This window comes from Schistocerca serialis, chromosome 11 (assembly GCF_023864345.2).
Source record: "Schistocerca serialis cubense isolate TAMUIC-IGC-003099 chromosome 11, iqSchSeri2.2, whole genome shotgun sequence".
NCBI classification, from domain to species: domain Eukaryota; kingdom Metazoa; phylum Arthropoda; class Insecta; order Orthoptera; family Acrididae; genus Schistocerca; species Schistocerca serialis.
In genome coordinates, this window is record NC_064648.1 from 187,818,018 (window position 1) to 187,832,426 (window position 14,409).

The 14,409-nt window shown below is 38.6% G+C and overlaps 1 protein-coding gene across 4 annotated transcripts in view; it reads left to right on the forward strand.

The window, feature by feature from the left end:
• LOC126427210 (serine/arginine repetitive matrix protein 2-like) overlaps positions 1-14,409 on the forward strand; it is a 328,833-nt gene that overhangs the window by 184,299 nt on the left and 130,125 nt on the right. For all 4 annotated transcript variants that reach the window (XM_050089442.1, XM_050089441.1, XM_050089444.1 and 1 more), the window contains exon 4: positions 4,640-4,999. In XM_050089442.1, coding sequence (XP_049945399.1) covers positions 4,640-4,999 — 360 coding nt within the window. The remainder of the gene's footprint in view (positions 1-4,639; positions 5,000-14,409) is intronic.

Sequence of the window (14,409 nt, forward strand, 5' to 3'; positions counted from 1 at the left end):
TATAGACATTACAAATTATGCAATAACAATGGCAAAAAAGAATAATTATCCTTACAAAAGGGACAAAGTGAATTGGTGAGTAATTTCACACATAATTGGCTTTTCTGTGGGAAAGTGGACAGAACATGTATTCAGCCAGGTAACCCATGGAATGTTCAGTGCACAGCAGTCAAATTTATAATCGTGCTTGTCAGAAATATTTAGCTGCTGAAATTTAACATGTGCCCTCAGGCTCCTGCCTAACAAACCACCAGGGGGGAAAAAAGGCAAAAAAATTTTGACAACCAATATTACATGTGAAAGCTTGGTTTTTCTTGTAGCTGTGCTGTAAGTATGTTAATTTAAACCATTAACTTTTCCTGTTTGTGTGTTTGTGCTACTTAAGTGATGTTGCTTGGCTGACTCCATCACATAGCCTATGATCTGAATATCTGCTGTCATTGTCCGTCAAGATCACGTGGAATGAGGTACAATTGGTTGCCAAAAGAGCATTGCAGTCTCGATGTCAGTGCTTCGGAAGCTACTGTGCTGCATTTGGTAGAATTCATATTTATACTCTCATACTAGTATAGCAAGCATTGTACATGTTGCCACACATCGAAGATCTTTCCAAAACATGTTGTTTTTTACTGGGATTTGTTTCTGTTAAATTCCGCACCAATGAATAAATCCTTTACCAAGAAATTGGTAAGTTTTCTAGCTCTGAAGGAAAGTTTGATGTCACTTAACACAGAAAAAATGTTACTTTCACCCAGGCTGAAGTGCATTTTCATCCTAGAAAAAAGTGTGGTTTAACGGGGAAACTGGGGATTTTTTATTTTTTTATTTTTATTTTAATTTTTTATTATTATTATTATTTTTTTTTCTCTTGTCTGCGTATATCCCCCGCTACTGTTGACAACAGCAATGTCTACTTTATTTTTCGCCTTCAGTACTGCTCAGTTCTGTCTCAAGTTTATTTTCCCAGCAGTACATTAACGATGGTACTCAGTTATATGGATATGTCAATTCAGTGCCCAGTTTGTGACACTATGCACCAGTATGCCATACCAGTACCTCTGATGAAAAAAGATAAGAACCGCAGATTTTGATATGTGATATGACAGAGCTTCTGCTACGTTTGATCGATGTAAAACAGGCATAGTCACACCTCTAAAATGCTCAGAAAAGGGTTAAAATAACGTTTCAAGAAGTCTACATTTAAAAAACACCCTGTCGAAGGTCACAGTATCGGAACCTCATTTTTTACAAGTTGAGCACTGGGTTTAGTGGTGCAGAGTTGACTGATATTCACCAATGCAGTAGAGCAGCAGCATGATGACACTATGCTGAGCTGTTCCTACGGTGATGGCAAGGAAATCGCACTACTTTGTAGGGTTCTGTGGCTCAGTTGGTAAAAACTGGATCCATATAGGATCACTTTGTTGTCAATCTGCCTGTCCGACTGTTAAAAACCCTTTTTCTCAGAGAACAGGTAGAGATATCAAGTTAAAATTTATGTCAAATGCTAAGGCCTATGGTCCATTGGTGGTATAATAAACATTAGCTTATAAGTTGGTGGTGTCAAAAGATATGGCCGTTTGTCACATTTTTTGATACTAGCAAACTCACTCATCAAAATAACAGGTTACCCATTGGTCTAGAACCTTGAAATTTTTCAAAAAGGGTTTCACAGTACATCCAAAGGAAAAAATCTGAAACAGTAAGTTTGTAATTATATTACAGTAGATTCAGATTAACGAACTAATTGGGACCACACCTTGCTCGGATTACTGATTTGTTCGGATTAGCCGGAATTACAGTGACGAGTTTCTAGAATGAAATATACCAAGCAGATTAGTAGGTACACCATGGTAACAAATGGGAACAATAGCTCACTCTCACTACCTTAGTAGTGTCTGAGGTCAGTGCACTCCCAGTTGGCTCACAAAGCGCTTGGTTATGTTGGTTATCGATCGCTAGCACGCGTAACAGTTGTATTGTATTCGTTCAGGTGTAGTGGCATACATATTTTCCTCATAAGTAAATGGAAACATTCAATGTTAACTCTCAAAGAAAAACTGAATGCTTTGAAACGGATAGACAATGGTGAGAATGTATCTAAACTGGCAACGGAACTGGGTGTTGGTAAAGCAACCATTTGTGATTGGAAGAAGAACTGAGTGAAGCTTGAACAGTCCCTTGCAACGTTTTCGGGAAAAACACTTAAAATTTGGCAGACTTTGAAACAGTCCCAGTACGATAAAGTGGATAAAGCTCTTTTCCTTTATTCAGGAAAGAGACAGGGGAACTCCTTTGAGCGGATCACTGGTTCAGGAGAAGGCAGTTTACCTGAACAAGTTAATGAATAGTGATGAGTCTTTTAGTGCAAGTACAGGTTGGTTGGACAGATTCAAAAAATGTCATTAAATCTGTCAGCTAACAATTACTGGAGAGAAGCTTTCTTCTGAGCGTGATGCAGCAAAGGAATACTTGGGTGAGTTTGAAAAAATGATGAGAGAGAGAAAGTATTCTGTCCGACAAATTAATAACGCTAACGAGACTGGCCTTAATTTTAGGGCATTGCCAACAAAAAGCAGAAGACCATACTCGTGGTTTTAAAATGTGCAAAGATCGTGTGGCTTTATTAGCATGCAGCAACGCTGCTGGTAATCACAAGCTGTCTTTAGTGCTGACTGGCAAATCTGCTAGACCCAGACCTTTCAAAAACTGCAACATCAAGTCTGTGCCCGTATTTTATTGCAATCAAGAAAAAAGCACGGATGAATGATAAGCTGTTCAAAGAATAGTCTGTTCGACGGTTTTCTAAGGAAAATCATTTGTCTCCCCGCGCAATTCTTTTGATTGATAATGCGCCATCTCACCCCAACACTGAGGAATTATGTGATCGAGAAATTGTGGCGAAGTTTTTGCCACCGAATGTTACAACACTTCTACAGCCGATGGATCAAACATTGAAACTGGTTTACAGAATACAATTTTTAAGAATGCTGATCCAAGATGATAGCATTCCTTTAGTGGACAAAATAAAAAATACCAATGTGGAGGATATTATTTATTGGGCTGCTGAGGAATGGCAGAATATTTCAGGAAATACTCTGAGAAAATCGTGGAGAAAACTGTGGACATCTCTTGAATTTCAGGAGAACCTAGTTGGGAATGAAGAGGAAAAATCTTCTACAAATGATACTGACAATCCCTGGGTGTGAAGAAGCTAGTGAAGGAGACGTAAATGAGTCGATGCCAGCGGATGGGGCATATGTGGAGAATGTTACTGATGCTGATTTAGTTGCTGCTGTGACTCGAGACCAGGAAGAAGTGGACTGCTGTGACAGAAGTGACATCAGTGCGACAGAGGAGAGCTGCTGCCACACAGGGACGCAGCAGAAGCCCTTGACCTCACGCTATTTTATTTGGAGCAACAGCTTACTGCTACACCTGCTGATCTGATGTTTGAGATGTTGGCGCAACTGTGTGTCATATAACAGACTGTCTTCATTATGCCAAAAAACAATGACTGAGTTTTCGGTGTCTAAATAGTAGGGATAAAATGTCCGCTGTATTTTAGTAAGTTTGACAGCTTTTCTTTCATTGTTGTTTATTGTTTAAACCTAATGTTTTCTTGCCAATTTTTCCAATACATGTTTACTGTACTGTGTAAATTAAAATAGTGTGCATGTATAGCAGTTTACCATACAGTGTTCCATACTTAGACTAACATTTTTCATGTTCAGATTACCAGGATTCAGATTAGCAGGACTCTGCTGTACATGAAAAATTTTTTTTGTCATTCCTTACGTGACTCTTTATCTTTCATCCGTGTGTTAAGACCCCTTTTTCTCAAGAAGAGGTTGACATATCAAGTTCAAAATTAATGTCACATAGTAGGGTCTGTGTCCCCTTGGTGACATAATTAACATTAACTTCTAAATCAATGCAATTGAAAGGTTTGACCATTTATGTCGCATATTTTGATACTTGAAGAAAACTCACTCATCAAAACCTACAGTGTATTTCCCAGTGGCTTAGAAAAGTGATATTGCGCAAGAATTGAGGTTTTGCAGTTCGAGTAAAGGAAAAAAAAAAATCTGAAAACTGTTAATTTGTAATTATATCTCACAAAAAAAAATTCTTTTGTCATTTGTTATCAGACTTCAGACTTGAAATTAAAACAGTCTCGAAAGTTGTGGTACCCCCCACACACGTATGTCTTATCAGTATCAATGTTGGTAACATGCAGATATTGTTGAGATTCTCTATTCCTCAAATAGACAAACTGTCTATATACATAATGAAGTTTTTACGGAACACTCAGTGCATGAGTCCTACTCAGACGTGGCCAATTTTTCATCTGTACATGGGCACCCCTGAGAAACTGAGTATTTTCTATTTATGTTAATTACATGTTACAAGCTTTTTCACTTTTGTGAGGGTATTTCTGCAAAAACGAAATCATTATTATCTTATTATTTTGAATAAGCCACGAAAGACCCTGGATCTCTTATACCGAAACACTTGGAAAATATCCAGAGTTTCAGAATTTTTTTCAGAGGAGTTAGGATTCACCCAGTATGCCTTATCAGCGAACACTGGTGTGGACTGCCAATTTTCTGACTGTTTGTGAATTTTGTTTTTACAGGTTACAACACCTGTTGCGCGAGGGTCGACGCAGGTACTTACACGAGCTGAAACTGGAACGCCAGGCCGAAGCCGACGCGGCAAAGGAACGTCAGCTCGCAGCAGAGGCCGGGGAAGAGAACTCGGAGCGGACGGGCCTGTCGGAACGGGGTTCCACCTCGGACGCGGTCCCCGGCAGGAGCAGCGGGCGGGGCACACCGCAGCGGAGCCGGTACGATGCGGAGGAGAAGCTGCGTGCCACGTGGCGCTACCACCGGCACCGCGGGGTGTGTGCGGTCCTGCGCCGCAAGTCGTGGGAACGCCGGGCCGACACCCCTGCCCCTCCGGGACCGCGCTGCATCCACACGGAAGGCGGCGTCAGGTGAGTGCGTTTCGTTCTGTCTCGTCTCGGGGCGTGTATTCTAAAAGTCCAAAGAAAAGGCTGCACGAGTGTAGACGCGAGGAATTGGGAGATTGTGTGTCAGAATTTCATAAACGTGTATTACATCTCAGTTTTTGTGTCCTGAATTTTACTAGGTTAGAGATATCTTCACGAGTATTACACCTTGTTCAGTCACAGTATTTGTAGCCACACAGTATTTGTAGCCAAATGAAGGTAACCCCTTGTAATAGAGTGTGGCAACTTATCTGAAAAACTTGGAAAACTGAATTTACTGGAAAAGTTAGGGAAATCTTGGGAAATTCTGTAAGGCTCGGGGAATTACAAAAATCTGGGTGAAACTGCACTGTTCGTCAACATTGATCTTGCAAACTTTTGCTCACCTTTTCTAGCACGATACCTTGTGAACTATAGGTAGAGGACAACAGATTTCTGAAAGCATGTCACACTGGAGATTGCCAACAAAGGTCTGGGCTTGTGAAACAGGTTCTCACGTATGTGAACACCTCAAAGACTTTTTAAGTATTAAATTCCAGTGTTCACCAGGCTGAAGTACTGTCAGTAGTGCCTCAGGGAATTGTGATAGGACTGTTCTTGTTCTCTATACACACATAAACAATCTGGCGATTAGGGTGAGCAGCAGTCTGCAACTGTTTGCTGATGACTCTATGAGGATACAGGATGAGTTCAGCAGGCTCTGTATTAGAGCGATGAATGGTGGTTTGCTCTAAATGTGGAAAAGTTACGTTAATGCAGATGAGCAGGAAAAACAATCCTATGGTGTCTGAACATATTATTAGTGGCATGCTGCTTGACACAGTCATATCAGTTAAGTATCTGAGTGTAACGTTAGAGAGTGATATTAAGTGGAACGAGCACATAAGGTCAGGAATTCTAGAACAGTGTAGACCGTCTCTGGAAGAGATGGTGTGTGATGATAGAGAGTGACATATGAAATTGAACAAGCATGTAAGGTCAGTTGTAGGGAAGGAAAATGCTCGACTTTGGTTTGATTGAAGGATTATAGCAAAGTGCAGCTCATCTACGGAAGATATGGTGTATAGGACACTGGTGGGACACTTTCGTAAGTATTGTTCAAGTGTTTGGGATCCCTACCAGCTTGGGTTAAGCAAAGACATTGAAGCAGGTCGGAGGTGTGTTGCTAGATTTGTTATTGGTAGGTATGATCAACATGCCAGTGTTATGGAAATTGTATTTAAATTGAAGGGAATCACTGCTGTCAGCTGCTATGGGACATTACGTGGAATCAGTAGTGTCTGAAAGAACAGACACGACACATTCATGTAATTGTGGAAGTTCTTTGTGAACTCAGATGGGAATCCATGGGTGGAAGATGACATTCTTTTTGTGCAACATTTTGAGAAACATCTTGACACGTCAGTCAAAGAATTACCATTGAGAATTGCTGTAAGGGTCATTCCATGTCAAGTCACCCAGGCCTTGACACCAACCATGTCAGATTTTGATGAAACTTGGTACAATTACTTCTTTAATCATCCTGAAAGCACTTGTAAAATTTTTTTGCTCTATCTCTTATAGTTTTTTTAAAATAAATTTTTAAAGTTTTTAGATTTGGCGTTGTTTCAGCAGTCGGAAATCGTAACTTAAACGTGTCCTCACAACTAAAAAAATTTGTATATTAAAGAATACTCAAGATATCAGTATGAAATTTTGGAATAAGTTTGTGTATTATATCTAAATGTAAAAAAAAAAAAATACCATAAAGATATATTAAAACCTTCCAAATGAATAAAAATTTAAAAGTTTTTTTTAGCTAACGGATGTTTAGTTTCACAAAAACTGCAATATCTAGAGTCTCAGACCTGATAGAAAGCTCAAATTTGTTTTAAAATACTCTTAATTGTATAGGCTATTAGATAAAAGAAAAATTATGTTGGCTTTTTAACCTGTTTAATAGTTATCTAATTTTTAAAATAATATTAATTATATTTTAAAAATAAAAAGTACTAAGTGACTTATACACCGAAAATAAGTTTTTGTCTTCTTCGAGTAACAATCTACGCTTGGATTTTGTTTTGTTACTCCTGTGTTTTGAAGTAAAAAATTATTACAGTGTTAAATAGTGCTTGGATAGTATTTTATTAAGTTTATTCGAACTTTCAGTAAGTACTGTTACTTAGTTTACAGAGATTCTTTTCCAATATCCTATAAAAGTAACCAGAACAGTAATCAGACCAAAAGTGAAATCAGTATGTCAGATATTCAAACCTGTAGCGTAGGGTTATTTAAAAAATCTGACTGTTTCCAAACAACCTACACACCTTCAAAACAGTTACAGCCGGTATCTGAATTGAGCGAGGAAGAAAAAGATTTGATCCACTTACGATCTGGAATTAATCTGTGTGAATTTAAGAATATATGTTCATACCACAGCTACTACTTTTTAAATGTTTTTGAAAAGTATCAAACAACATGTGTAGACCCACTAAAAAAACGCAAAAAGCCCATCAAAAAATCGTTGAGAAGTGTAGGCTTGGATCTTTCTAAACAATTACTGACAAAAAATATTAGCATAAAACCTGGACAAAAGTTTTGCTCAACATGCCGTAACTTTTGTGAGGAAAAATAGAGAGTTGAAGTCAATGAAAGTGAAACAGATGATGAAGTCATGGCTGAATTAAAGGATTTTGATGTAATGATTTCTCTTATGAAAGAGAAGATTTCATCTGTTGGGAGGTCTAGAAAAATCCAGATTCTGACCTTGGCTCCAGATTCTTGGAGTCAAAATAAAGTGATGAAAGAATTTAATGTAAGTGAGTACATGGTGCGACAAGCTAGAAAGCTAAAATCTGAAAAGGGTATTTTGGAAACTCCTGGTCCAAAAAAAGGTAACACTCTTTCTGAAAGTACAGTAAGACTTGTAACAGATTTTTATGAAAAGGATGAAAGTTCCAGAGTGCTACCTGGAACAAAAGACAAAGTAAGTGTTCAAAAAAATGTGTACATGCAAAAAAGACTCATTTTGTGTAACTTGAGAGAACTCTATTATTCTTTCTAATGGGAGAATCCCGAGGTAGAAGTAGGATTTTCAAAATTTTGTTTCTTGATACCTAAATGGTGTATCCTTGCTGGTGCTGCAGGCACACACACTGTATGTGTATGCAGTATCCACCAGAATGTTAAACTATTACTGGATGCTGTGAAAATTGAAGAATCTTATAAAGACCTAATTAAGATGCTTGTGTGCAACACGGAAAACCAAAACTGCATGCTACGTCATTGCGACAGCTGTACTGCAAATACTGCACTAACTGAGTACTTATTTGAAAAACCAAGTGAAGATTATGATTTAGAAGAAGAAATTGTAATCAGTCAGTGGGTTAACACAGAAAGGGCAGAAATGATCAAACAGTCTACCAGTGTTGAAGACTACATTTCTTTATTGGTTAGGTCATTGGAAAAGCTCACCCCGCACTCGTTTATAGCAAAATCCCAATCAGCAGCCTTTAAAAGATTGAAAGAAGACCCACCACCCAAAACAGCAATTATTGTGATGGGTTTCAGTGAAAATTATTCCTTCGTTATACAAAATGAGATCCAAAGTTACCACTGGAATAGAGGTGGTTGTACTCTACACCCAGTTGGAGTTTTTCTAAGAAATGAGGAAATTGTTTCCAACCAATGTTTTATTAGTAATGACCAAGAATGTGATACTGGTTTTGTTAACTTTGTACAAAAAGAAATTACAAAGTGTCTGTCATCGCATCATACTGACATTGACTCAGTTCACTACTTTACAGATGGTTGTGCTGGGCAGTACAAAAATAGAAACAGTTTTAAAAATTTGACTGAACACTTGAGACACTTTAATTTGAAGGCCCAACACTCTTTTTTTGCAACAAGTCATGGGAAGTCAATTTGTGATGGCCTAGGAGGAACTATTAAAAGAATTTTAAGGAAAGCTGGTCTACAGCTTTCAGACAAAGAACAAATAATGACAGTAATCGATGTGTGTTCATTTTCACTTTATTGACAAAAAAGAAGCTGATTTGCTACGGTTAAAACTAGAAAACCGTTTTTCAGCAACCCGAACCATTCCTGGAACAACAAGTTTTCATAACTTCAAACCACTTGCAACAAACAACCTTGAAATTAGAAGGACTACAGATAGTGTAAATCCCTCCTTACTCTTTTCTTTCCATTCATCTTCTGATTGGGTTTGTGTTGAACCATCCATAAATAGCTATGTGGCTGTAAATTATGATGGTAACTGGTACTTTGGACTGGTAAAAACAATATTCAATGATGAAGAAGATGCAGAAATTCTATTTCTACATCCTTCAGGACCAGCTGCATCATTTTATTGGCCTGAAAGAGAAGATTCTTGCGTAGTGCCTTTGGAGCACATAGTCCGTGTAGTAGAGGCACCTCAATCAAGCGGCACTGGAAGAATGTATTACTTCAAAAAGACTGTATCAAAAGAACTGAAAGCTCTTGGATGAAGTGGAAAAACAAGTTGAATCAGCATTAATGTTTATTAAAAAGACAAAATTACTCAAAAAATTCAATGTTTCAAGCAATCAGTTGGGTTATACATAAGTGTTGTAAGTACAATATCTTTGTACATAATTCTAATGTAATCTACTATAATTAATAAACATGTTAAAAAGCCATCATTATTTTTGTTTTATCAAGTAGCCTATATGTTTAAGAGTAAATTAAAACAAATTTGAGCATTCTATCAGGTCTGAGACTCTAGATATTGCAATTCTTATAAAACAAAACATCCGTTCAAAAAAAGAAAAGAAAAAAAAATACATATATATATTTTTTTCATAGAAAATATTAATATAGTTTAATAGTATCATTTTTATCTTCAAATATGTATAATAAACAAACTTGCTGCAAAAATTCATGATGTTATCTAGAAGAGTTTTTAAGATAAGCAATTTTAAAGTTTTGAATACAAATTAAATTTACCATTTCGGAAGGTTCGGAAAACGCAAAACATAAAAACTTAAAAAATTTATTTAAAAAAAACTATAAGAGATACAGCAAAAAAAATTTGCAGGTGTTGTCAGGATGGTATTAGAACCATTTGAGCCAAATTTCATGAAAATCTAAGGAGGTGGGTGTAAAATTTATTTTTTATTGGGTGATTTGATGTGGAATGACCCGTAATGTATATTGATTACTTCATATTCTAGAAATGGAAACAAACAAGTATTGAGCGTCCCAATCCAGGCATGTCACAACCCGCTGTTTCATAATAAGGTCCTTCGGCAAGCATTTATTTCTGAGTAAATATGCATAAAATTTTATGTGAGTGCATAGTGCATTAATTGCCAAAAGTTCATGTTCGATTTGATTGCACATTTTGTTTTGCTTTATTTCAACACTGTGATTGCACTCGCATCTCAGCAGTTTCGTTATGATGAGTGATAGTGAGCAAGTAAGCTATTTTATGTACAGTGTCATCAGCTGTCCTCACATGTCTGGTTGTTTGGATAATCACAGCTAATTACGTAACCCCCTCCCGATTTTAAGGTCGGTGAACTCCTTATAGCTGTTGACTGGAGTAAGCTATGTGCTCCATTATGTTTCATCCTCTCCCTTCTTTCGTCACAATCTCACAACACATACATAACACAACACTGTACACACATCCAGTAAGGGACCATCCCATGTTCAGTGTTTATTGTGCAATAATATTCTGTCAACGTATTGTCAGAAATTGTGACGCCAAGAACAGCACAATATTATTGCGCAGTATTTACTTCCGGAACATACAGTTAGAACTCTGCCTGCGTAGCGAACATGTCGACACACACTTGGTTTGTGGTTCCAGTTGCAAAAGAAAAAAAAGAGGACGTGCAATGGGTGAAAAGGCAACTTGGAAGGTGTTCAACATATCACCATACTTCCTACTAAAAGAACTTGCAGCATAGCTGGATGACTATAGGAATTTGTTAAGGAATGAGGAATCTTTCAGTGAATTGGTGAACCTCGTTATAAGAAGAGATGCTGTTCATATATTTGTCAGATTTCAACTTCAACAAAGCTGGGAGTGATCTGTAAACCTGAAAGATTAAAATACATTATTGTGGTGGATAGGAAGGTAGTGCTGTTATGTACACACATCAAAAAAGTTTTGCATCACCTCAGTTACGAGAGTTGCGGGACCTGTACAGAAAATTGGAATAGAGATCAACATAAACATCATTTCCACCCTTTCTATTGCTCACGAAAACCACACATTGCATGTTGTACCACCATCCAACGAGACCTTCAGAGGTGGTGGTCCAGATTGCTATATACACCAGTATCTGTAATACCCAGCAGCACACCCTCTTGCATTGATGCGTGCCTGTATTCGTCATGGCATACTATCCACAAGTTCATCAAGGCACTTTGGTCCAGATCGTCCCACTTGTCAACGGCGATTCAGCGTAGATACCTCAGAGTGGTTGGTGGGTCACATCATCCATAAAAAGGGCTTTTCAATCTATCCCAGGCTGTTCGATAGAGTTCGTGTCTGGAGAACGTGCTGGCCGCTTGTCGACTGATGTCATTATCCTGAAGGAAGTCATTCACAAGATGCGCACGATGGGGGCATGAATTGTCGTCCACGAACACGAGTGCATCTCCAGTATGCTGCCCATGTGGTTGCACTATCGGTTAGAGGGTGGCAGTCATGTATCATACAGTCATTACGGTGCCTTCCATGATCACCAGCAGCGTACGTCGGCCCCACATAATGCCACCCCAAAACAGCAGAGAACTTCCATCTTGCTGCACTCACTGGACTATGTGTCTGAGGCATCACTGGACAGTGTGTCTAAGGCGTTCAGCCTGACCGGGTTGCCTCCAAACACGTCTCCGGCAATTGTCTAGTTGAAGGCATATGTGGTATTCATCGGTGATGAGAATGTGGTCCATTCGGCATGTTGGGCCCGTGTGTACTGCGCTGCACAGTGTCGTGGTTGCAAAGATGGACCTCGCCGTGGACATTAGGAGTGAAGGGGGGGGGGGGGGGGGACACATGAAAAACATCATACATTTACAGCTGTAACTTTTAACTTTTCACAGTAGTTTATCAGATTAAGAAAATTTATATTTACTGTTTATCAGCAGTAGATCACTGACACAGTCTGGATTTAATTGGCTGTGCTGAGGTGTTTATAACATGCCAACTTTACTAAAGCAGTGGAAAACTTGTTGTTCTTCCAGTTCTAGAACCAATCTCTGTGTGGGTGGCAATGGCACTGTACTTGAATGCTGTAGTTTATAAACAGTAGAGAGAGAAGAGATATAGAACTACATGATCATGTATGTGGGGGGAATTCCATTTGTCTACAAGACACTAAGCAATAACTATACAAAAACATTTATGTTAATGATTACATGTAGTAGACCTACCTACAAAACTAGCATGCTTTGTAGCACATCGCTAAGAATTTCCTGCTTGTGTCAAACAGATTGTCATGATGGAAAGACAACCGAAAGAAAGTAGCAGTTTCATGGTTTGAAGCAATTACAATAATCTCATATACAAAAGACAGAGCCCAATTTTTAATCCTTTGTACCTCTTACTAGAAAATACCTATCTGTTAGTATACATTATACAGAACAGTGCTTCGGGCTGCAGTAATTTAACTCATATCTGTCATTTTCATGGACACTGAAGATTTGTTCTGTAACCAAAGAAAAACTAACTTGATTGTAGCCCCCCACCCCCATTTCTGATTCACCTGTCCCCTCTTTAGTTGGTTCCAGATCAACAATTTTTTCTGAAAGCCCATCATCACTTTCCTTTATTCTGTAAGTGGACTTCTCTCCATCACTAACACAGAAACTTTGATATACTGAGTAAGGCTCCATCATCATGTACAAGCTGTTCCAGCACGTACTGATCTCATTTCAAAGGTGATGTCAGAGGTAAGAGAAACCATTTTTCTTCATGTACCGTACAGCGCATTTTGCAGTATTTGTTGTTCCTGCATTGTTCGTGGCACCATTCAAGAAGAACCTGCATTCTCCAAAAATGTGGTTAAGTGCTGCATCAATACAATAAGCATCACAAAGAAATCTTTCGTGACTTTTTAGGTTTTTATTATATTGGTGCCCTGGTCAGAGACAAAAACCGAGTTATGCGACATGTCTGCCAGAAAGTGGCAGACAGCCATCCTCTCTCATATTTTCTTCATGATATTTACTTCCATCTTCTTAATGTTTGGCAATTTACTTGTAAGTAAAACATTCACCAGAGACTAATCTGTGTTTATGTAATGTGCTGTGTGAAATAATGCCTCTGATTCTGTGGAAGTCCTCATATCAACTATTGCGGCAGATGTTTTATTAATAATTCCGCGATAATGGAAGGCATTTTGGTGCGTGGTTGATCCCAACCTTTTCCTTTTCTTCGTAACGTGAACGTGACTTCTTGTTCTGATACTTATTAACTGGTGTGGGTAGCCTATCCAGTTAGGCTGTGCTCCTACCACCCTTCTCTTCATGCTCACATACTCAGTCACGCAGGACTCTGTTGGCTACCCAAGTAACTGGCAGTGCTGGGTAAGTGGAACAGCTTCTGCTTTTGATTCTACCTAGTAGAATTTATACGCCCGGAAAAAATCTCTGTTGTTTCTTAATGTTAAAATTTGTCATCTTTGCTTGATTTCATCCATAATGAACATTATAGTTGGTAAATAATCTCACCGTAACTAAAATGACATGAAAAATCAATGCTACATATTTTGCATGCACCCCTAAGCACATGCTGCAGGCAGACATGGCAGAATGATGCTATTGGCGGGATTGCCATGTGGAACACTGCCCCTTGCCAGTGTGCAATGCCCGACCAACCACCTTCTCATGTGCACACCACTATAACAATGTGCAGGTTATTGTTGTAAAAATATGATGGAAGAAATACAAAGGTTAGGTGACTCTTTGCTTTCAAGTATTCACAAAAATATCACAGCAAGATTTTGACATTATTCTTGAGGGACTGAGGGGGCATTTGTGTAATAACTGCAAAGACTGTTGGTGGGACCATGAATTATTGAACACATCTGTAGGCAAGAAACTGTTAGTGTATTACAATTGCTGCTCAGATCAGTGTGGCAGTATCACTTCATAACCTGGCAACTGTTGATTCATGTGCAAGTTTGAGCTAATTCAAGAACCAAAGATACTAGTACACCTGCTTAATATCATGTAGGGACCCCACGAGCATGCAGAAGTGCCACAACACAACGTGGCATGGCTCGACTAATGTCTGAAGTAGTGCTGGAGGGAACTGACACCACGAATCCTTCAGGGCTGTCCATAAATCTGTAAGACTTCGAGGAGGTGGAGATCTCTTCTGAATTGAATAGCATGTTGCAAGGCATCCCAGATATACTCAA